This window comes from Lepidochelys kempii, chromosome 5 (assembly GCF_965140265.1).
Source record: "Lepidochelys kempii isolate rLepKem1 chromosome 5, rLepKem1.hap2, whole genome shotgun sequence".
In the NCBI taxonomy this organism is placed as follows: Eukaryota; Metazoa; Chordata; order Testudines; family Cheloniidae; genus Lepidochelys; species Lepidochelys kempii.
The window spans coordinates 136,172,360-136,195,269 of NC_133260.1; the positions used below are offsets into that span (position 1 = coordinate 136,172,360).

The 22,910-nt window shown below is 43.7% G+C and overlaps 1 protein-coding gene across 8 annotated transcripts in view; it reads right to left on the minus strand.

Moving 5' to 3' along the window:
• TDRD7 (tudor domain containing 7) overlaps window positions 1-22,910 on the minus strand; it is a 105,814-nt gene that overhangs the window by 31,350 nt on the left and 51,554 nt on the right. For all 8 annotated transcript variants that reach the window (XM_073346061.1, XM_073346058.1, XM_073346059.1 and 5 more), the window contains 4 exons: window positions 22,247-22,464; window positions 13,880-14,472; window positions 6,072-6,258; window positions 4,133-4,244 (listed from right to left, as the gene is read on the minus strand). In XM_073346061.1, the coding sequence (XP_073202162.1) occupies window positions 4,133-4,244; window positions 6,072-6,258; window positions 13,880-14,472; window positions 22,247-22,464 (1,110 nt within the window). The remainder of the gene's footprint in view (window positions 1-4,132; window positions 4,245-6,071; window positions 6,259-13,879; window positions 14,473-22,246; window positions 22,465-22,910) is intronic.

The window sequence follows — 22,910 nt, forward strand, 5'->3', positions numbered from 1 at the left end:
TGAAGGGAGAGCATGGACGGAGGCCATAGGCCTTGTGTCCCTGAGGTGGGCACCCCATCCCAGGGCTGACACATTCGTGACCAGAGACAAGAAGGGCTGCAGGCTGTGAAAAGGGACTCCTTTGTATACCACCCGGGGATTTAGCCACCAGCGGAGGGAGGCCAAGACCCGCTCTGGGACGGTGACCACCAAGTTCAGGCTGTCTCGACCTGGGCGATAGACTGAAGCTAGCCGGGCTTGTAACGGGTGGAGTCAAAGTCTGGTGTGCCTGGTCACGTATGCACAGGAGGCCATGTGGCCAAGAAGACTCAGGCAACTTCTTGCTGACGAGCTTGGGAAGCTTTGAAGGCTCTGGACGAGGCCCACTATAGCCTGGAAACAAGCGTCCGGCAGGAGGGCTTGTGCCTGCACCGAGTCAAGAGCCGCCCCGATAAATTCTATTCTCTGGGTCGGTTCTAGTGTTGACTTTGCCCGTTGAGAAGGAAGCCTAACCGACTAAACATGTCTGTGACCAAGCAGAGGTGGGACTGCACATGTTCTTTGGTGCGTTCCTGGATAAGCCAGTCATCGAGGTAAGGGTAAATCTGCACCCGCCGTCAACGAAGGAAGGCCGCCACGACTGCCATACATTTGGTGAACACTCGGGGGGCTGTGGAAGACCGAAGGGAAGGGCCGTGAACAGATAGCGTTTGCAGTTGACCACAAAGCTGAGGAAGTGTCTGTGTGCCGGATGAATCGCTATGTGGAAATACACGTCCTTCATGTCAAGGGTGGCATACCAGTCTCCAGGAAAGGTATAATGGTACTCAACGAGACCATGTGGAATTTCAACTTTACCATGTACTTGTTGAGACCGCGCAGGTCCAGAATGGGCCAAAGCCCACCCTTTGCCTTGGGGATAAGGAAGTATCAGGAGTAAAACCCCTGCCCCTTAGCTCCCTCAGAACCTCCTCAATTGTCCCCATGGCGAGGAGCATCTGAAATTCCTGAATAAGAAATTGCTCATGAGAAGGGTCCCTGAAGAGGGACGGGGAAGAAGGATGGGAGGAAGGGGGGGGGGGGAGGAAATGAGAGAGTATCCCATTTCCACCGTGCAGAGAACCCAGTGGTCTGTGGTTATGCGAGACCAAGCATGGTGGAAATGGGATAAACTATTCAAGAAAGGTGGGGTAAGATCCTGAACGAGGTCTGGTACACAGTCCTACGGCGGCCCTTCAAAAGGCCTGTTTTGAGCCTGATGAAGGCTTGGACGGGCCCTGGCCTTGCCCAGACTGGGGGTTGGAGGGCTTCCTCCTGCCATTACGCCCCCGCCTCCTATAGAAAGCCTGCCTCGGCTGAGGAGGAGGATAGGAGCATTGTTGTGGCTGCTGGGGTTTGAAGGGTTTCCGCTGGGTAGCCTGTGTGTGCATGCCCAGGGACTTCATTAACGCCCTTGAGTCCTTAAGGCTTTGCAGCCTTGAATTGGTCTTTTCTGAGAACAGGCCTGCTCCATCAAAAGGGGAGGTCCTGCAGTGTTTGCTGAAGTTCCGGTGGCAGGCCGGAGGCTTGCAGCCAGGAGATGGGGATCACTGTGATCCCCGAGGACAAAGTACATGTGGCGGAGTCCACATCATCCAGCGAGGCCTGCAAAGAGGTCTGTGCCACTGTTTTGCCCTCTTCCGCCAAAGCCTCAAACTCCTCTCTGGACTCAGGAGGTACTAACTCCTTAAACTTCAGCATGGAGTTCCAGGAGTTAAAATTGTAATGGCTCAGGAGCGCCTGCTGATTAGTGATCCTGAGCCGAAGGAATAAACTTTGTGCCCAAACAAATCAAGGCGCTTGGCATCCTTTGATTTGGGCGCTGGGGCCTACTGCCCATGCCATTCTTTTTCGTTCACTGATGCCACCACGAGCGAACAGGGCTGTGGGTGGGTGAACAGATAATCATACCCCTTTGAGGGGACAAAGTATTTCCACTCCACTCCTTCAGAAGTTGGGGAGTGGGGGGGGATGGACGTTGGTGTCTGCCAGATTGTCCTGGCGGTGCTTTGGATGGTCCAAATAAGGGGTAAGGCCACCCTTGATGGAGCTTCCGCAGGCAGAATATCCACCACGGGGCCTTCCACCTCTACCACCTCCTCCGCCTGCAGGTTCATATTCCGCGCCACCCTGCGCAGGAGGTCCTGGTGGGCACGGAGGTCTACTGGAGGGGGACCTGAGACTGCAGTGCCTGTCACTGCCTTGTCAGGTGAGGATGAGGTGGCCACGGGGGAAAGAGGGTCATTTAGGGCCTTTTGAGGAGCCGGGGCCAGCTGTCTTGTGCCAGCGACCTCAGGGCCTGGACCAGGAATCTGCATTGGAGGAGGTCTTGTAGCGGGGAGAGAAGCTGCCACAGTCTCCATGCCCCCCGGGGAGGGCAGACTGGCGGTAGCCTCTGGCACTCGTGGCTTGGAGAGAAACCCCAGATGGAGCACCCTGGGCCTGGTGGTACGCCCAGGGCATCGAGAACGGCCACTGAGTGAGCCCTTGAGCGGGACCCTGCTCCTGCGCCTGCCAAGGCCCAGCCCCTGACTCCAGGCGGTTATGGTCCAAATGGCGAAGGTCCAAGAAACACGACCCCGCCTCCGATCCCGAAGAACGAGAAGCAGAACGCGAAGGCCACGGTGGTGCCGAGTGGCTCTGCGCTGGGTCACGTCGATGAGGAATGGTGCCGCGATGCTGGGGAGCGGTGCCGGGACCTGGACCAGTACCGAGACCTGGAACGGTGCCTGGATCTGGGCCGAGATGACGACCGGCGTTGAGAGTGGCGTCGGGTCCGGATCTACTCCTCGATGACAACCGGCAGATAGAGCAGTGCCGCAATCGGGACTGGCGATGGGAGTCCAAGCAGTGCTGCAAGTATGCCTGGTGCTGGGACTGTGAGTGGCGACAGGAGCGGGAACCGTGCCAAGAACAGGAACGGTGCTGCAGCTCAACCGAAGGGTGGAGTAGGGCTGGCTTGCCCCGGAATGGTACTGTTCGTACAGGTACCAGTGCCTTGGCATGTGGCTGAGGGGATGCCGATGCTGTCATGGCAATAAGATCCCTTGCAGCCGCAAAAGTATCCAGGGGAAATGGAAACTGGATCTCAATCACGCTGCAAGTCGGGGAGTCTAGGGGTACCAGACTCCCCTCAGTGCCGGAGTCAATGGTGCCGAAGCCGTAGGCTGTGCCCCTAGATGCTCCCCTGCGGGACGCGTCTCCACAGGTGGTTCCAGGGAGGCTGCTCTCTGTGGAGGTGGGCCACCCTTTTCCGGTGCCGCTTCTGGCCAGGAGAATGGGAGCGCGGCCCGGCCGATAATGTCGGTTGCGGTGCCAAGGAGCACCGGTGCTGTAGGTTTCAACCAGAGTCCAACCACGGTGCTGCTCCGGCTGCTGCTGCTGGAGCGTTGTGCACTGAGGTGCTCGGTGCTGGATCGTGGCTCGCCACAGGAGGCTGAGGGCTACGAGCTGCCTCCATGAGGAGCTGCTTTGAACGGAAGTTCCACTCCTCCTCAGTCCGTGAACAAAACTCTTTGCAGATCCTGCACTTCTCTGCTTGAGACTCTCTCAGACACTTTGGACAAGAGTCATGGGGGTTGCCTGTTGGCCTGGGCTTAGAGCAGGAACCACAGGGCTTGAATCCCGGAGCCTTGGGCATGAGCTCAAGAGAAGAATTGGGAAGCAGGGGAAAGACCCCCCCCCCCAAGTGTAATAAAAGGAATGAAGGAAAGAGGGAGGGAGGATGCGGGTAACTAGCTTTCTCCATTAAAAAATAAATACTAAGAAAACCAGAGAAACTTCAGCTGATCTCTTCCTAGTCTTAAATCAAGCTTCTACCATGAAATATACATTCAAGATCCCTCGAGAATCAAGAAAATAAATTATTTTCTTCTGGTAAAACAAAAGCCTTTTGAAAACAGACCCAGCTTTAATAATCTAACCAAAATAACAGATCAAATTAATGTTTTTATTTTAACTCCATTCCTCCCTATTTCTTACCTTCATTTCCCAGGTTTCTCTGAAGTAGGCAGTAAGGTTTTGGCGGTTCTTTTCCTGCCCCAACCTCTGTTAAGTTACAGGCAAAATTATGGTACTAGATATTTAATAATTCTCTCAAAAAAGTTCATCTTACCTGCTAGTCTACATTTTGCAGCTTGGAATGGAAGCGAATAGAAGCATCTACCTAGTTTGTACACTTTGTTGTTTTCAATAATCTCACTGAAGCCATAATCAACATAGCACACCTAATAATTGAAAGAGAAACATTTATTTTTCATATTACAAGTATGTTAGTATTATTTGAATGATTTATCCAGAATACACACACTTGGTGGACTTATTTAGTGATCACATTTTTATACAGCCAGCTGTTAATATAAATTTGTTTCCCATTAACACAGTATATACTTTGAAATACCATTATATGAAAATTCTTCAAACTAATTTAATGTCAATAAAAAAAGTTTAGAAAGTGCTCCACACCCTTCTTCTCTTTCCTGAAATCACTGCAAGCTCAGCGTTAGCTGTTCCTTGGAACACCAACACTTCAAAGGGTACAAAATGACAGCGCTTCCGAGTACCTATTGTCTCAGAATGGTACAGAAGATGGCAGTAAAGTGGTAATTCTGAATTTTTTGGCTTTTGTGAGTTTAAACCAGACCCTTTAATATTATTTCAGTGCAGTTCTAGGTATTTCCTTTTTGTTTTTATAATGAGAACAGAACCTTTCCGATTCTCATTTCTGATGATTACACGGTTTCAGAATACTGCAGACTTCATACCATCTCGATAAGTAAATTGTTTAGTCAGTGGGAGCAAATGGCTGATGGTGATTGGAACAGAAGAAGCTACAGTGCTGCTTTGTATCAGCTTATACAGATGGTCTCTTGTTTTTCTGAACTATACACAGCACCATGCTAACTTCTTGAAGATCACCAGGCTCAGGGAGAGCGATTTAGAAGCCTTTCTGAAAATCTGATGTGCAAGCCAGACACTCCAGAAAGCCAGACTTCCAGATTTCTTGTTGAAGAGATACTTCAGAAAGCAGGCTATTCTTGCCATGCACCACTGGCCTCCCTACTGTGCAACCAAGTGCAGTTAGCTGAAATCTGGAGAGAAATCAGCGGGACGTTAGCTACTATTGTCCTGGCAGTTTTTCTGCAACTAACGCTAAAGCCTTCGAATACTGGACAGATTCCCCCATCTCATGACTTCCCAGCTGAATGAGAACTCTCAGTTTTGGAACAGATACTTAAAACTGCATGTGTCCACTTGACTAAATTTGTGAAAGGGAGTTGTATTAGAAGTGTGTTTAGCAGATCTTAGTGGAAGTTTGTCATGCTGACTAGGGAAGCAGAGACTGCAAAAAAATAAAAACCTACAATTTAAGGTTACTTAATATAACTACACAGTGACACTAGACATGAAGGACTTGAAATTTTTCTTAAACTCTTCCAGTTCAGTCATGTTCTAATTCTCTAAAAGTAACGCCCCCAAAAATACAACTCTGACTCTAGAGAACACAGAACAAGAAGAGAAACTGCAGCAGTGTGAAAAGTTTAATCATTTTGTTCAAGGTATTTTAGTTACCAGCATGCTGAGTACAACAACAGGAATACCCACTCAGCGTAAGTGAGCCTAAGCACTCGTGTTAACAAGCTGCAAAAGACACAGTAAGGATGGACTTGTGGTAACTGCACTAGGACTTGACTCAGGAGATCGGCATTCTAGTTATCTACTGGCACTTACAGTCTATATCTGGAAGATGGAGATACTACTTCCACGTTTCATAATGATGCACAGGATACATTAGTATATTAGAGATACCAATGAACACAGAAAAGCCTAAAATAAAAATAAGGAAAAAGGCAACAGACCATTTACTTTAGCAGCAGTGCTGTAATTATTTTAAAAGCCACACTTTGTTTTTCATGTAATGAAGAGCAAAAGCAATTTGTTGCTGAGTACTGCAGAGTGATTCTTCTGTGATAAATGCACAGCTATTACCTGTATTATTATTATTTACACTAACACTTTTTCACAAAAAGTGTCAAAAAGAAAGAGTTGCTTGCCTTTATTCGATTGTCTTCCACTGAAATTATCTGAGCACGCAACCAGGCATCTTCCTCGGCATGTACAGCGACAAGTTGTCCAATGCTTACAGACTGCATCAGCAATACTGTCGGATTCTGACTATAATATTCTTTCATCTCATCTTCCATTAGTTCTTGAGCAGCAGAATAGTCTTTGCCCACGTACCTACAGTATGTCACGGGAAACAAATCCACCAAAGGGGTAAGTACAGCAACAGAAAATTTGAGTAGATGCAAAAACAAACAGAAAAGCATACCTGTAGGTATTTAGTCACATCAGCATCTGAACTTTCCTTCTCAAAAAATGAGGATAGAGAAACAGAGTTATAGTTCTTAGAGAAGTAAAGCATTAGTAGTACTGTCTGAAGCTAGGTAAGGATCTAATGATAGACGCAATAACACTGTCTGACACAAATTGGACTCAACTGTAAGTGTCCAAAAAGAAAATTTCTCGTGGCTCAGTCCAATACCGTAAGGGACCTTACTGTACTCTTTAGAACCTGAACTTTTACAGGGAAAGTCCCTAGCACTTCTGGTAGTGAAGGCATGTTTGGTTTTATAAGCTGAGTAGTGTCTGAAGTCAGATATGATGCAACCAGGAAATTGGAACTTGTTATATTTGAAACTTTAAGGGATTGTGACCCTCCACATTCATGGAGACATTAGTTAGATCAGTGTGATTTCACCAGAGTTAAACTTTGTGCAAAGGAAATTTCCCCACCTGAAGCTTAGGGAAACTAGAGCAGCTTTCAACATCAAACTAAAGCTTTAGGCAGCAGACCATCTGCTGCAGTCTCTCTCCTGGATCTCCAGACTTGATCCCTGATACTAGGCTGCTGTCCTCCATCCCTAGACAATTTCTTTCCCAGAACAATCCATTCTTCAACCGTCTCAGATTCTGATCTCCCTGATTCCTGCTCCATCCATTTCCCTTGGCTGGGACTTGTGGAAAAAGTGAAGTTATTTTCTTTAACTGTGTTTAACTCTAATCCTTTACTCATTACTATTCACATGCTAGGCCACTGTTACTGTGCCATCAGCTGTCACACTGCTTCCTTTCACTTGTCAGTGGCAAAATGCAGTGCTGCAGTCTAGTAGACAGACTGCTACAGCAGCCCAGCTCTAAAGACAAAGTTTTCTATAAACCCAAACCAAGGATGGAAGAGTGCCAATTTCATTTAAATAACTATTACAAATTATGCCATATGATCATGCAGGACATCCTTGCTTAACTAGTTTTGGCAATATTCAAACATCCTATTAACAGGGCATTAAATGATTTTCTTCTCTCAAAGCTGGTGAAGTATCAAATTAAAGTTTATACCCAGGAGAGAGATTTCCTTTTCCTGATTCCTTGAAAGCGATCTTTACATGACATTTACTTAGATGGCAGAATCACAATCCTCCACTGTATGCCAGGGTGTCCATCTACATGTTATATATTACAAAATATTTGCTTTGTATTCCATGTAATTCACCTTTGTAAAGAGAGCCCATTACATATCAAGCCATGAAAACAGGAATTATTGCATTTTTAGCTCGAGTTCATTTCAAACATGAAATTCACTTCATTTGAAAACTGAAAATGCAGCTCAATTTTTTAAACATTCACGATAGCAGTGTGCCCCTGCTGTGTTCCTTCCAAAATAGTAAACTAATAGAATTTAAACATCTGTCTACATATAAAGAGAATCAACTCGAGTGATCAGGAAGCTTTAGCTTCAATGAGTGGGTTTTTTCCTAAGGGAAAACAACAAAAGTTACTAACTAGCTATCCTGCTGGAAAGAGTTAAATCACAAACACGTACCTACATTGTAGGCTTTATACCTGTAAATATATGCGCATACCAACCTGCCTCTGGCGGCAATAGCCCTATGATGAAGTTTATCAAGCACTTTAACCACTTCACTTGCATTCTACCCACAAAATCATGCTCACTAGGACTATTTCTAACAGTGCAAAGCTGAATATCTTAAAATCCCCATCCAGCTGCTTCAACTTCTATTCTACCCTGGTTAAATCTCAGACAGCAGGGTATCATCCAAGCACCAATCTACGCTAAACAAAGGAACAGCAGAGACACAGTCATGGTCCAAGCAAATAAAAGAGGAATCGGATCACATTGATAGCATTGCAGCCAATGACAGCATTGTAGCTTCCCTAGTGACTTCATACTCCTCCAGCAGGACAGAGACGTCATGGAATGATGAATATCCCATTGGGGCAGATGCATAATTACATAATTTCTCCCTCTTAAAGAGCAAACTATCCAAAGCACTTTCTTCTTCCTATGGCAAAGACCTGAAATCAAGGAGCAAGTCTATCTAGCTCTGAAAAGTGAATTATCTTGCCCACAAAGAGAAATATTTCACACCATTTCCAAGGTCAGGCAGCTTGGACTCAGCAGGATGTCTACCTCCTGAAACCACTTCATTCATTTACCTCTCAGATATCACTGGGGAGTAGAATGAAACCTCTATCTCCCATGATCACCAATGTGAGATTCCATTATCCCTTCATGACAAGATGGATTAAATTCAGAGGGCAACTTCCACCACTACATTCGAGCTTCTATGCTTCATCTTTTGAAGGGGACAGAAATGGAGATCAATAGTCTAGGTCAAGACTGTTGCAATATCTAGCAAGAGATGTGGTGTTCTGCCTCAGAATTCAAACCCAGCTGGGCTTTTTCACCTTACTTCATACCAGTAAAACGGATCTCATGCATCACCAGGAGCAAAGATGAGCTCTGCTTGTCCTAAACAACAGTCATACCAGGACAAGGTATAAACTCTCACTGCGCACACACCATTTACAGCCTACACTACATCATGTATGGCGGCGCAACTGCACCAATGCAGGTTGGCTACTGCAATGCTTCTGATGAAGACGCTCTAAGCAGACAGATGAGATCTCTCCGATGTAGAAGCCCTCTACACCAACACTGCACACAAAGATGGACAAGCCATCAGGAACAGTATCCCCGATAATGTCACGACAAACCTGGTGGCTGAACTTTGTGACTTGTCCTCACCCACAACTATTACACATTTGGGGACAATGTATACCTTCAAATCAGCGACACTGCTATGGTACTCGCATGGCCCCACAGTATGCCAAAATGTTTATGGTTGACTTAGAACAACGCTTCCTCAGCTCTCGTCCTCTAACGCCCCTACTCTATTTGGACTACATTGATGACATCATCATCTGGACCCATGGGAAGGAGGCCATTGAGGAATTCCACTGGGATTTCAACAATTTCCATTCCACCATAAACCTCAGCCTGGACCAGTCCACACAAGAAATCCAGTTCCTGGACACTACAGTGCAAATAAGCGACGTTCACATAAACACAACCCTATACTGGAAACCTACTGACCACTATAGTTATCTACATGCCTCCAGCTTTCATCAAGACCACACCACACGATCCGTTGTCTACAGCCAAGCTCTAAGATACAACCACATTTGTTCCAATCCCTCAGACAGAGACAAACACCTACAGGATCTCTATCAAGCATTCTTAAAACTACAGTCCCCACCTGCTGAAGGGAAGAAACAGATTGACAGAGCCGGAAGAGTACCCAGAAGTCACCTACTACAGGACAGGCCCAACAAAGAAAACAACAGAACGCCACTAGCCGTTGCCTTCATTCCTCAACTAAAACCTCTCCAGCGCATCATCAAGGATGATCCCTCAGCCTCACAGACCTTGGGAGACAGGCCAATCCTCGCTTACAGACAGCCCCCCAACCTGTAGCAAATACTCACCAGCAACTACACACCACACAATAAAAACAAAAAACCAGGAACCTATCCCCGCAACAAACCCTGTTGCCAACTCTGTCCACATATCATAGGACTCTGACACCATCATAGGACCTAACTGCATCAGCCACACCAGCAGGGGCTCATTCTCCTGCACATCTACCAATGTGATATATGCCATCATGTGCCAGCAATGCCTCTCTGCCATGTACATTGGCCAAACCGGACAGTCTCTACGCAAAAGAACAAATGGACACAAATCAGACGTCAAGAATTATAACATTCAAAAACCAGTCGGAGAACACTTCAACCTCCCTGGACACTCAACAACAGACTTAAAGGTGGCAATTCTTCAACAAAAAAACTTCAAAAACAGACTCCAATGAGAAACTGCAGAACTGGAATTAATTTGCAAACTGGACACCATCAAATTAGGCTTGAATAAAGGCTGGGAGTGGATGAGTCACTACAAAAACTAAAAACTAATTTCCCCATGCTACTTTCTCCCTACTGTTACTCACACATTCTTGTCAACTGTTTGAAATGGGCCACCCTGATTACCACTACACAAAAGGGATTTTTCCTCCTGTTGATAATAGCCCACTTTAATTGAATTGTCTTGTTAGAACTGACCCCCGTTCAGTAAGACAACTCCCATCTTTTCATGTACTTAGTATGTATATCTTCCTACTGTGTTTTCCACTCCACGCATCTGATGAAGTGGGTTTTAGCCCACAAAAGCTTATGCCCAAATACATTTCTTAGTCTCTAAGGTTCCACAAGGACTCCTCGCTGTTTTTACTGAATCTCATGATTGTCACAGTGGCTATGAAATCTTAAATCTAGAAGAGCTACTCAAATAGATATTGAATTCATCCAGAACAAGCTGCCTTAGCAACACCTAACAGCAACTGGGACAGAACTTTGGTCAGCTCAAATAGGATCTGAAATGTATTGAGAGCATCCCACTTCAACAATACCTTAAGTTTAATCCACATTACATACTCCAATGAAGCCAATTCTGGAATGGAGGTCACTCACATCTGAGATCAGAAGCAAAACAGTCATCACTCAAGTAGATTATATAACATTCTCCTCCACCTTCTCTGTGTCAGACATAAGGAATGTTCCTCTGACAAACCATAGGCAAATACAACTGACAGGAGAATGAGCTGCTCATTCACAACCTGAGCCTTCAGGGGAGGTTCTGTAGTATGTACAGGCAATGGAATAAGATTAGCTATAGATATTTCTGTTTCAGGTTGGGAATATGCAGGGCTACATAAGCTGTACTAGAAATGTAACTTTTAAGAACTGGAACAGATATGTGATGGTTGAGCATACACCCAACTTGACAGAGGATACAGGGCATATAATCCAAGACAATGCTTTCAAATTTTGAGTGCAGAAAACTACATTGATAATCAGGGTCATCAAGCAGTCCTTATCGAGAAGAAGAGTAAGTGGGTGGTGTGGATGTCAGCGTGTGTGACAAGCAGAAATTGTGTTAATCTCAGAATGCATTATTCTGATGCTCTTGGAAAGCCTGTGTTCACAGAAGCAGCGATTAAGCAGTGTTGAAGCCTCCCTAACGCTCTCAAACACTGAAGTGTTCTGTCCTGCTTCTTGTTGAGCAGGAATTTTTCCTTGCTCTTCCCACGTTGACTCCATAGAAGGAACCTAAGAAAAGGGGATCATTGATCTGAGCTGATGCAGCAAATCGGACACCCATGTGGAAGTGTGAAATGCACGGAGCCGAAGTGCATGGTGCTAAGTATGAAATGCCTGCTGAAACTGACATTGGCAAAGTGACAAAAATGGCACAACTCTGCCTCTGGAAGAAAAACCCCAAGCTAGACCCAGTACATACAGTGTAGACTTTTTAAACGTAAGCAGTTCCCAAAATTTAATTCTTCATGTCAGAATCCATCCACTTTGAAGAGTTAATCTCAAACAGGTAAAAGCGTAAGCGACACGCTCAGTGTATAATAAATTAATGCTGTCAAAATGAAAAATAAAAAGTGTTCAGCATGGTTCCAGATCTGACAGAACACCATGCGGTGGGGAGAAAGACTGTGCACCCCCCTTACTGATGCGAAGCTTGCAATCTGCATGGGTCGATTAACATTCTAGCATACAAGAACAAGTCCTTGCTTCCACTGGCCATTTCCCCCCGCAAAAAATCATCCCACAGTTGCGGCCACCAGTTCAGATTTACCAGTATCTTTGTTTTTAAATTAATTTATCTGAACAACTGAACTCTTCCAGGGCTCCCTATATTTTCAATTCCCCCGTGTAGTAAGTGTATTGTCATTTTTTAATAACCGAGGCTCAGTCACAAACTCATGTGGCCTTTTCTTTATGTTGATCAGCGATTTTTTCCATTCAGAGAAAGTCTGGTATACCATCTTGGTTAAAAGTTTTGGCACAGACTAGTTTACTGGGTTTAGAGTCAAGTTCAAGATAAAATTACAACCACCCCCTGCAATTGTAGCACTTAAATACAACAGAGTAAGAACTTGCTTGAGGTAAAGGACAATGTGAATGGTGTTAAGGCTCAGACTGAGAAAGAAAAGTGTTGGTCCTCTAGTCACATTTTGCCCATAAACCCAAAATAGATGGCTGTTTCTGATAGAATTAGCAGCATAATGGGTTAATCATCATTAGGCTTCAGAGTCAACATTCATTTAGAACAGTATCCATCTTTCTACATACCAACACCACTGTTTTGAGGCACTTAATTTTCTCTTTAACTAAAAGGATTGGAAATTTACTTTTGAAATTTAGCAGAAATTGCTATAATTGACTATATATATATATATATATATATATATATATATATATATATATATATATATATATATATATATATATATATATATATATATATATACACACACACACACACGATCAATTATACCAATTTCTGCTAAATACTAAAAATGTATAAGGGATTTGGAACCAAATCATGCATAAAGGTAGTCTATTTAAATGTTTCCCCCACCCATCTTTCCTCCTATTGCTCATCATACCTTGCATAATTAGTAAGCTCTTGAGAGACAGTCCTTCCCCCCAAAGTATTTGTAGAGTGCTTAGCACAATAGGGCCCAGATCCTGATTGGGGCTTTTGATGATTACTGGGAAAAAAATTATGAAATGTAAGCTTAAACTCTGCAGAAACAGACAGCCACGAGAGGAGTGCTGATACACCACTCTACCGAGTATCTGTAAAGTAATTTTCAAGGGTTTGTAACTCAACTTTTTTGGATGAAAAGTTGGCCGAGCGGCGGCTGTATCTGTATGTCACAGAGATTTCTACATTCTATCACAGCGTGAAGACGGCTAGTAAACCTGCCGTGGGATTCCCCGACACAAAGCAGCCACTTTAGATAGGGGAGCATAGCAGCAGCCGCCGCCCTTTCTAAAGCAGCGGAGCTATTTTAACGTTGGTCCTTGGTGGACTAACCCACAAACGAACATGCAAACAGTTCAAAGCACTAGTCGATCACTGCGATATTACAGTGCACATTTTAGTGCACAGTCATTGTTCTCATGTTTCCATTACACTGCAGTTTTCCTTTATATTGGAAGAAATACACCTCGACTAAAGGATAAAGAGTCATAGTTTTAAGAGTCAGCTATAATAGGAAGGTGACATCTGAACAGTATGATGAAGAAGAAGAGGACAATTTAAAAACCCTACTTTCCAATGACAGCTGAACAGTCTCAGCCCTTCTCTGCGTCTCACTCTAAAGCTTACGCTGGGATTCGTTCAATGAATCTTCACTGAGCTCATTTCTGTTCAATTTTGCAATCGCAAACTGAATATGTTTTATAGTATTTTAAATGTGTTAGTGTTCTTAGTAACTATTACAGTCTGTTAGTGGAGTTTTCTATTGGTCTGTTTTCTTTTGTAAAATAGCTTTTTGTGAGCAAAGTAGTGAGCAAGTTGATTGTGCAGAATGATCCCTGGATTTTAGAAAAAATGAAGAAAGAGTATGAAGTAAAGACTTGCCTAATAACAACTTCATTCGTGTTGTTCAGTTCTACCACCAATACAGATGGAGATGCTTCCGCCGGAATGATTAAAGGAGGGACCATTATACTTTCTGGACCCTGCTCTTTGGTCTTTTCCATTAACTGAGAGCACTCTTGCTCAACCGTTATCTTCAGATCTTCAGGGATATGGACACGATTGGTGGCATTCAGATTCTCATCCATGTATTTTTGTGGTTTAGCATAGAGGATTGCCTTTTTAGGGCTGTCACTTATCTGGTTGACAGTGCATATATCAGACAATAAGTCAAGATTATTCAGAGCATCCTCAGGAAATTTTACTTTGTATGTGTCTTCATACACCTTGGGAAGTGCATTAGCCCAAAGACCATTGGAATACTTAAACAAAATTTCTGCAACTTTCTGTTTGAAGTCACTATTCAGAGAAGCTGATTTGGTCTCCATAACTGGCTTTAAGAAAGGATCTGCTTTTGAAGAAGTAAGGTTCTGAGATGTTCCTTCATGGTCTATGCCACTCGTCACTAAGTGTTGCATTTTCTTAGCAGGATAAAGGAGTACATCTGTATGCCCACCAGTGCACACTTTTTCCACCTTGAAAAAAGGAAAGCACAGTGAGACATTGACCATTTGTAAGTAATTGAACCAAAATATTTTAAGAATGAACAACTATGCATTTTAGACAGACAATCTTAGGAGGACATCTACAGGGATTTAAGCATGAGCTATTTTGTGCAATGATTTCCCTTAACATCTCCTTTTCCCTTTACAGGGGGCACTGAGCAGGAAAACGGGACACACAGCCTTCCCCAAGTGGGCACTGGATCTACTTACTACATTAGGAGGTGCTTAAAAACAAGTTTCCTCTTCTCCCCCTGTGATAGGCAGAACATAATCCAATCTACTCCAAAACTGATTTTCCCAGCCTTGGACCCGAGAGCCCACTATTTTGCACGACAGTGAAATCAGCACTGATCTCACCTCCTCATTGGCGGTTTTAGCAGAGGACCAACTCAAGCATGAGATATGCTCCTCTGCTCAAGATTAGCTCGGTTCTTGGACTGACTTTTACTAAATCAACAAGTGCACTTTGGAGGCGTACCAAATCTAGAGTAGGGGCCTCAAAACCTCCTCAAAGCATTCCCAGGCAGCTCCAGGGTCTCTGAAATTTGTCCATTAATGACCTCTCCACTTTGTAGGAGGCCCCAAGCCCCTCCACAGGGGAAGAATATTAAAATATGCCAAGTCCCCATTGATGAGGGATTTGGCAGTGCATTTTTAGAGAGATTGGAGCCCTCTGGTGAGGCTCCTCTCTGGAGACTGACTGTTGCCACATAGAGGGGAGGCCCTACCTGTGGGACTGTTGAAGAACTCATTTTCAGAAGCCCAGAGATGCCCTATGCAGGAAGGGGACTGTCTAGCCCAGAGAGCCATCCTATTAATAAGCACACTGGCATTTAGCGCAAGGAAAACCAGGAATGTAGGGAGAAGAGCCAGAGAAGAGATGGAGATGTGAACAAAGAGATTCAGAAGAAGCAGAGATGAGATAGAATTGTAGAGAAAGAAAACAGACTAAGATCACATGCGGATAGATTAACTTGAGGGATTTAAGGAGCTGTTAAAACTCCCATTTGACTGAAGCAGAACCAAATTAAAACAAAGATTAAAACAGAACTGGTAACCACTGCTATACATGCGACTTTGTACAGACTCCCACTTGAAGAACCCACCATTAACAAAACAAAACACACACCAGTGAAAGTCAGCCTCAATTCATAATGGCTGAGCGACCGTGTTGTTACTCGGCAGGCTTCCGCCACCGAATGCAGAGGCTCTAGCAGCGATCCCCTCGTGGAGCATGCTAGGTCTCCGGAAGTGGCTTGCCCATTTCTGTGGGCACCTTTTTAAGGGTAGTGGTCTTAGAGGCCGTTTCCTTTACACTTGAAGTGCCAGGGAGATTTGTACTTCTATTGGAAGAATGAAGAGAATTCACACTTTTTGGAGCTCTTCTCACATTCAGGATTCCGGAAGGAAGGGAAGGTGGATGGAGTAAATCACAACAAAATTAGGTGCTATCTTTCAAAATGAATGCGGTGCAGGGCTTTGGGACCTTATACATGCTTTTCTGAGGCAGTGGCTGTGGTGGCATCTTTAACTACCAGGAGCTGGAGAAAATTTGAGGGGCCATCTGTAATCTGAATAAGGTGGTGTGGATGCAACAACAAACTTCCATCAAGAATGCTGAATTTTTCATGTAGAGTCATCTAAATTTGGCTTTGTTTGAATGACAGAGCCCAAGAATCTTGTTGACTATGGGCAACAAAAGCGCCTAGATTCATTAGTATGGCACTCTGACCTCAGGAACTGCATTTTTGGGCTGTGAAGCCTGGGAATGAGAGACAGATACAGACATATACATCCATCAATGCTTCTCCAAAGGTGCTTACCTTGCAGTGCTACAGGTAGGGCAGAACCCTTAGTGTGGATGTGCCGAGGCAACATACTAAAAAACCCTCCACAGTTACTAGTAAATAGCTTCTCTCTAGCGTTCAAGAGTCTGATTATACCAATATAATTGAGACTGTGTGCAGGTGTGTAACTGTGGTACCTTGAATACCTTGCCTCCATAGATCCATCCTGTAGTGGAAGGCTTTGCCAGCCTTCTAAAAAGACCCTATTTAATAACGGGCTCTTCATTTTAGCAAGGAAAGGTACAACGCAATCCAGTGGCTGGAAGTTGGAAGCTGGACAAATCCAGAAGGGAACTAAGGTGTAAATTTTTAACCAATGGAACAATTTTCCAACGGTGTATCTTCTATCACTGATAAATTTTTAAACCAAGATAGGAAGTTTTTCTAAAAAAGATCTACTCTAGGAATTCTTGTAGGGACGTTCTCCGGCCTGGGCTATACAGGAGGTCAGGCTAGAGGACCGTAACAGTCTCTTTGGGCCTCAGAATCCATAAAAGCAATGGCAATTGGAGATGCTTGAGCACCCCTTTGCAGAGCAGTGGTTTCAGGCCTGCAGGTATAAGACTGAGCACACCCTAAGCTGTCACTGGTTTCTGCAACGCATTGAAATATCTATTACGAAGTCCCGGCTGGGAAAGAAGGCATGGGGATTTGCACAAGCACGTATTTAAACTAATCTTCCTCATTTGACAAGGACTTCTGCAGATCCACATTCAATTTAACAGTACAATACAAGAAAAGGAGGACAGAGAAGTACTAACCGAAGCGTTCAAGAACTTCTCTCCTAAATGAGATGCTGAATTAAGAATAACTTTGCATGAATGGAACTCCAAATTCCATTGTACATCACACAAAGGGCAACACTCCATTAAGCATGCCTTGGAATGGAAGCCTTAGGGCCTCTCAAAGAGGAACCCCAGCTCTAGTGTAACGAGTCTGAACACAAGGTCCAATCCACTTGAACCAGAGTTAATCTTCATCCGAAAAACATTATCTCCAAAAACTAGAGAGCCTAGGCGGCTTTACAGGACACCTTTCCTAAATGGAAATAAAAGCTCTGTGTTCAATAAGTTTACACAAGTCTCAAACTTCTTCAGGAAGTCTTAGATTTAGGAATGAAACTTGGTGCATAAATGGAATAAATAGTTTCCCAACTCAAGATGGTGACTCTTTTCCAGACAAAGTGTTTTATGACTCCCCTCCCCCTCCCTGCATGTCCAACCCTGAACATTGGCAGAAACATTTTTTTTTAAACTATAACCATACCCGGAACTACTACTTATGTAGGTTCTAAAAGCAATTTTGATGATAAAGGTTCAAAATTTTAAAGCTACACTAAATTCCATGTGGTGGATGAGCGCGCTCATCTTGCTGAGGAAAGAAGTTCCACTGTGTTTGAATTGGGTAAATACAGACTTTAGGAATAAACGAATATTACTGAACACACACCTGCCCCAGAGATATGAGAATGTTCAAGGCTTCTGCAACTAAGCAAGGTTTTCCTCCTTCAGAGAAAGGCAAGACCTGCCAAGCTCCTCACTAAAGAAAGTCAGCTGCAAGTTCTTGTCACTGAGGTATCAACTCATCTTGCTTACCAGGCCAGTCAGTACCGTCCAGATAAGTGCACCCTGAATGAAGGTGTTGTTGGACCTACCTCTTCCTTCTGTTGAGACATGAAGGCAACAGTCCCACAGTTCAGTCTGAGGTTCCCTCATACTGACTCATGATCTTCTGATGCCTTCCTGATGAAGTCGATCAACAAGAGGAAATGCCTCCACATTTCCTCTATCAACTTAAAAAAAGCCCAACTGTCAAATTTTCTGAGGAACACTTCTACGCTGTCATGCATGGGGAGGACATTTCCTTCCAGGCCCGGAATAGGAAAAGATTTTCTAAAAATGCATGTACTGTCATGCGAGTTGAAAATACAAAAGGAAATGCCCGAAGATCAATGGCGTTGACATTCCCAGTTTAGGTAACCAGATCTGGTTGATTTTTCAAGACAAGTTTCTTCTGAAAGAAGTCATTGGGTTTATTTTTCATTGACAAGTGTTTAATTTCTAGATATGGCAACAACCTTGCACGCTTTTGGTAGCCAACACTTCAAAACACATTGCGTTTTCAAACCAATATAAGACTGTAAGTCATATTGGTCATTGTATTTTTGCATTTTCTTTTGTCTGAGCCAAAACAAACAGCTTACCACTGTCCTTGTCATTAAAGGATCCATATTTCCAAATAACCCCTTCGCCAGCACAGAGCTACAGATAAAACTGAACATAGGAAGTGTAGTACCCTTAGGCCTTAATGATTCCAGCCAACACATCGTGCACCCCAATTCAATGATGTTGATCACGGATACTTGCACTTTGCGTCATACATAAATGGATGGTTACAAGAATAACTAGTTCTTCCAAGAGACTGTTGTCTCTATATATTCATATAGGAGATGCAATCCCAGTGGGGCTGAACATGGGGCCACCTGAACCCACTCCTACAACATCAAATGACCAGAGCCAAAGTTATAAAGGGTCTTGTGGGTCCAAATGCATCACTTCCTTCTGCCAATTCCAACAGAACTCAGTAGGAGGAAAGGTGGGCAGCCAGTATGAACAAAACATTAGCATGGCTCCTCAGCAACACAGGCTATTATGAGCCCATCAGACCTGTCTTCTGCTTACTTTGCTGGCTCCACATAAGACAAAGTCAACTCAAGCCTTAGTCCCTTACCTTCAAAGCACTCCATGGGCTGTGCCCAGCATATCGGAGACCACTTAAAGCTCCAGGACAATGATTGTGGAGACCTCTGCTCCTCAAGCAAAATAAATCTATCACCAGAGTAAGTTCATCTTCTAAGGAGACAGTTTTCTCAGGGGCTGGTCCAAGATTGCAGCAAGCTTCCATAGGGACTAAGGACAGTCATAAATCTCACCATCTTCTGCTCCAACTGCAAGGCCCCTTCTTCAAGCTTGCCTTTGGTAATATAAGCATATTATACTGGATAAACAATTTTTTAAAAAAATGTTCAGTTTCCCCCAAGAAAGGATTGGAGAAAGAATGAATTACCCATAACAGATGTTGGTCATCTCACTTAATGTACTTTGGGAAAAAGTGTTTGGAACAACACTCCCGATGAGCCACAGTTACTATGGTATTTACCATTTACATCTATTCCTTGAGCTGGCATCAGTATAATCTCAGTTCTGGGTTTCTAGTGAATTATTCAACCACCAGACTAGGAAGGTGGGCTGGGAAGTACTTTAGATTTCAAGAAATGCCTTCCACCTAGGTAGGTTTCAGAGTAGCAGCCGTGTTAGTCTGTATTCGCAAAAAGAAAAGGAGTACTTGTGGCACCTTAGAGACTAACAAATTTATTTGAGCATAAGATAAGCACCTAAATGCTCAGTCAAGAAACTAGTGATGTGTAAATGCACATACAGGAATCTAGGCTGAGCACCCCTGCAGATTTCTATGAACAAGCAGGCCCTGGGACAATAAGCTTCAGACCCTGAAGTACTGACACCCCAATCAACTTCCATTTTCAGTTAGCAACATTTGCCTAGATGGAGTAGGTTGAATGGAAACGGAGTTCCTTTTATATCAACTCCCAAAGGCTACAAAAATTCCAAAGAGTAAAAAAATGCCTTATGTCATATCTCTCAAACTCAGAGCCTTATTGACATGTAAGGTATTAAAGTCTAGCTTCCCTGTGACGTAAGATTTTGGGAAGAGCATTACGAGATTGTTAGTTGCATTACAGTACAGACTTGAGTCTCCAACCAACACCAGGCCTACACACTGTACTAGGTACTACATAAAATGAAAGACAGTCCCTGCCTAAAATGTTTTACACTGCCCTGCTTCCCCAGACCTTGCCAAGGCTGCAGCCGAAACAAAAACTAGAAATCAGAAGATGATGGGCAAGTACAAGCAGGAAGTATAGACCATTTTCTTGGCTGTTTAGCACAGTCCCAGAGATAGACATGATAGGTGAAATGTTGGGGGAAATGAAGGACCCTGCGTTTTTATTTCAAGGTTGATGAAACCCCTTCTCCTCTAACAGGAGGTCTTCCACATGGCCATGAGCTGCAGGTGAAAGGCTCAAGGTTTTCAGGCAGCAGTACTGTCAGAAACAGATGATGCCACCTTATAAGGTGAAGTGTCAAACTAGGTATAGGATATGCACTACACACTCCTCAGTCACCAATTCCTTTTACTGAGTATCAGAACAACTGCAGGCAGGCATAGGGAGCAGCTTTTCCTAAAGACGAAGCTAGTACCTGGCCAGGACAGCTTGACTTTGGGCCATATGACCATTTAGCTGGATCGAGCACATTATAAAGGGATAAAGCATATTTCCCTCTCTCCTCGGACTCCAGGATATCAAACAAAGCAGTGTGTCTTTTCCTGCACAGCTAAAGTTTCCAGTTCCAGACTCTGTTTTATCAACTCCTAGACTTGTCTGAAAACATCAGGTGGTGAGATAGTTTTCTTTTATTTCCTCATGAGAGGCCAAGGAGGAAACAACCCTTCTCTTACCAAAAAGGGAGAGGTCACACATTTCCTACCCCTTCCTCCTCCTCTGAAGAAGTGCATTAGGAATACTGGTCAGAGGGGGATGATGCCACAGATAACGGAGCCATCTTTGATCCACTCTGCCACAGCCTCAGAGTTCATGACAGAGACAATGTCTTAATTTCCTTGAGAGAGAAAGGCAGGGAAAGGAGAGCATCCTGTTTGTTTTAAAGCTGTTATTTTATGAAGTCCAATACCCACCCCAAGTGGGAAAGAGGACCTTCTCAGAAGGGTCACACACCCATGTGTAAAATGAAGGACAAAGCAAAGTGGCCCTAGAAGAGATGCCCCAAATGTTACAGAAACAGAGTACTCCTCTGAGTCCACGGGAGAACAAGAGCCCTGGGATGTCAAAGCACCTCTGCTCTGAAAGCTGACCTGATGAACCTTACAACCTGTGCAAGGGCACAGAGACGGACCAGAACCCAGAGAACCTAGGCACAATATCCACAGGCTCCATTAGCGTCTTCCCAGAAGGCTGCAAGTAATTTACATATATAACATTTACTTGAATTTTGCCAGCTGATATATCCCACATCCTCGTGATATAAGAATATTTCCCCCTTAATTTATATTCTCTTGCTTTTTCTATCATTTATTCTCTTCTCATGTCAGACAGAAGAGAAGGTAGGAGGCCTAAATGCCTCAAGTGGAGGACGAACAAGCCCAAGGAAAACATTTGAAATCCAGGGTAAAACTAAAACTCTTGCTGTTCAACCAGTGAGGCAGGTCACAATTGGAGAGTGTAAAGGGAACCACCAGACAAACTATGTTCGTATTAAAAAGTCTGTCATCCCTTCGGCTACTCATTACTCTAGTTACAACTTTGACCATTTCAAGTATTATCGTTTGCTAATTCTCTCCCCTCACCCCCCATATTCATCTCTTCACACTGCTTTACTGCCCTGATACAAGTTGATTGTTTTTAAATTGGTTCATGAAAGATGATATACATTTATCAGAACTATAAAGTTCTATTATTATAATGATAATCAGGAGCATTAGTTGTCATTTTATGTCTAGTGGGACTTGTCACTTGAGAGAGCATTTTTCTCTGCTTTGTATGAATAGTTGCACTTTTTCAAACAGAGCTAAATATTCATTCACAAATCTCCTAGTGATCAATAGCCAGAAAAGTTTGGAGTATAAGAAAACACTTCCTTGAAAAAAAATCTGTATCCCTCCCTTTATGTTAAAGGAAAAAGCTAAATGTAAGAACTATTAGAAAAGGTGTTTGTCACATAGATGGTTTAAAAAAAAAAGATCAAATATTTCTATTAAAAATATTAGGAGCCTCTGTGGGAAGACCACCAAAAACTTACTGTGCAAATATGAGGCCAGTATTCAAACCGTTGGAGTAAGGCTGTATTAAGTTCCTCTTCGTATATCTCTCTGTAAAACTGTGGCATCTTCGATAGCCAGATACCATTGCTGTACTTATTCAAAACTTCTTTAACACGATTCTGAACTTCGTTTATGTTAGAATTGGAAGGGCCAGTGGGGATTCTGTGCGTTTCTGAAACTGGCTCATTCAAATTATCTGTAAAGATGGAAAAAATGAAAATTTTTAAAGTGGCAATGTTGTTCTACAATTTCCTTTTAAAGAACATAGAATCATAGAATATCAGGATTGGGAGGGACCTCAGGAAGTCATCTAGTCCAAGCCCCTGCTCAAAGCAGAACCAATCCCCCAATTTTTGCCCCAGATCCCTAAATGGCCCCCTCAAGGATTGAACTCACAACCCTGGGTTTAGCAGGCCAATGCTCAAACCACTGAGCTATCCCTCCCCCCGCCCGTAGCATTTAACTTCAGAAAGGGGAACTACATAAAAATGAGGAAGCTAGTTAAACAGAAATTAAAAGGTATAGTTCCAAAAGTGAAATGCCTGCAAGCTGCATGGAAACGTTTTAAAAACACTGTAACAGAGGCTCAAATTAAATGTATGCCCCAAATTAAAAAACAGAGTCAGAGGACCAAAGTGCCAC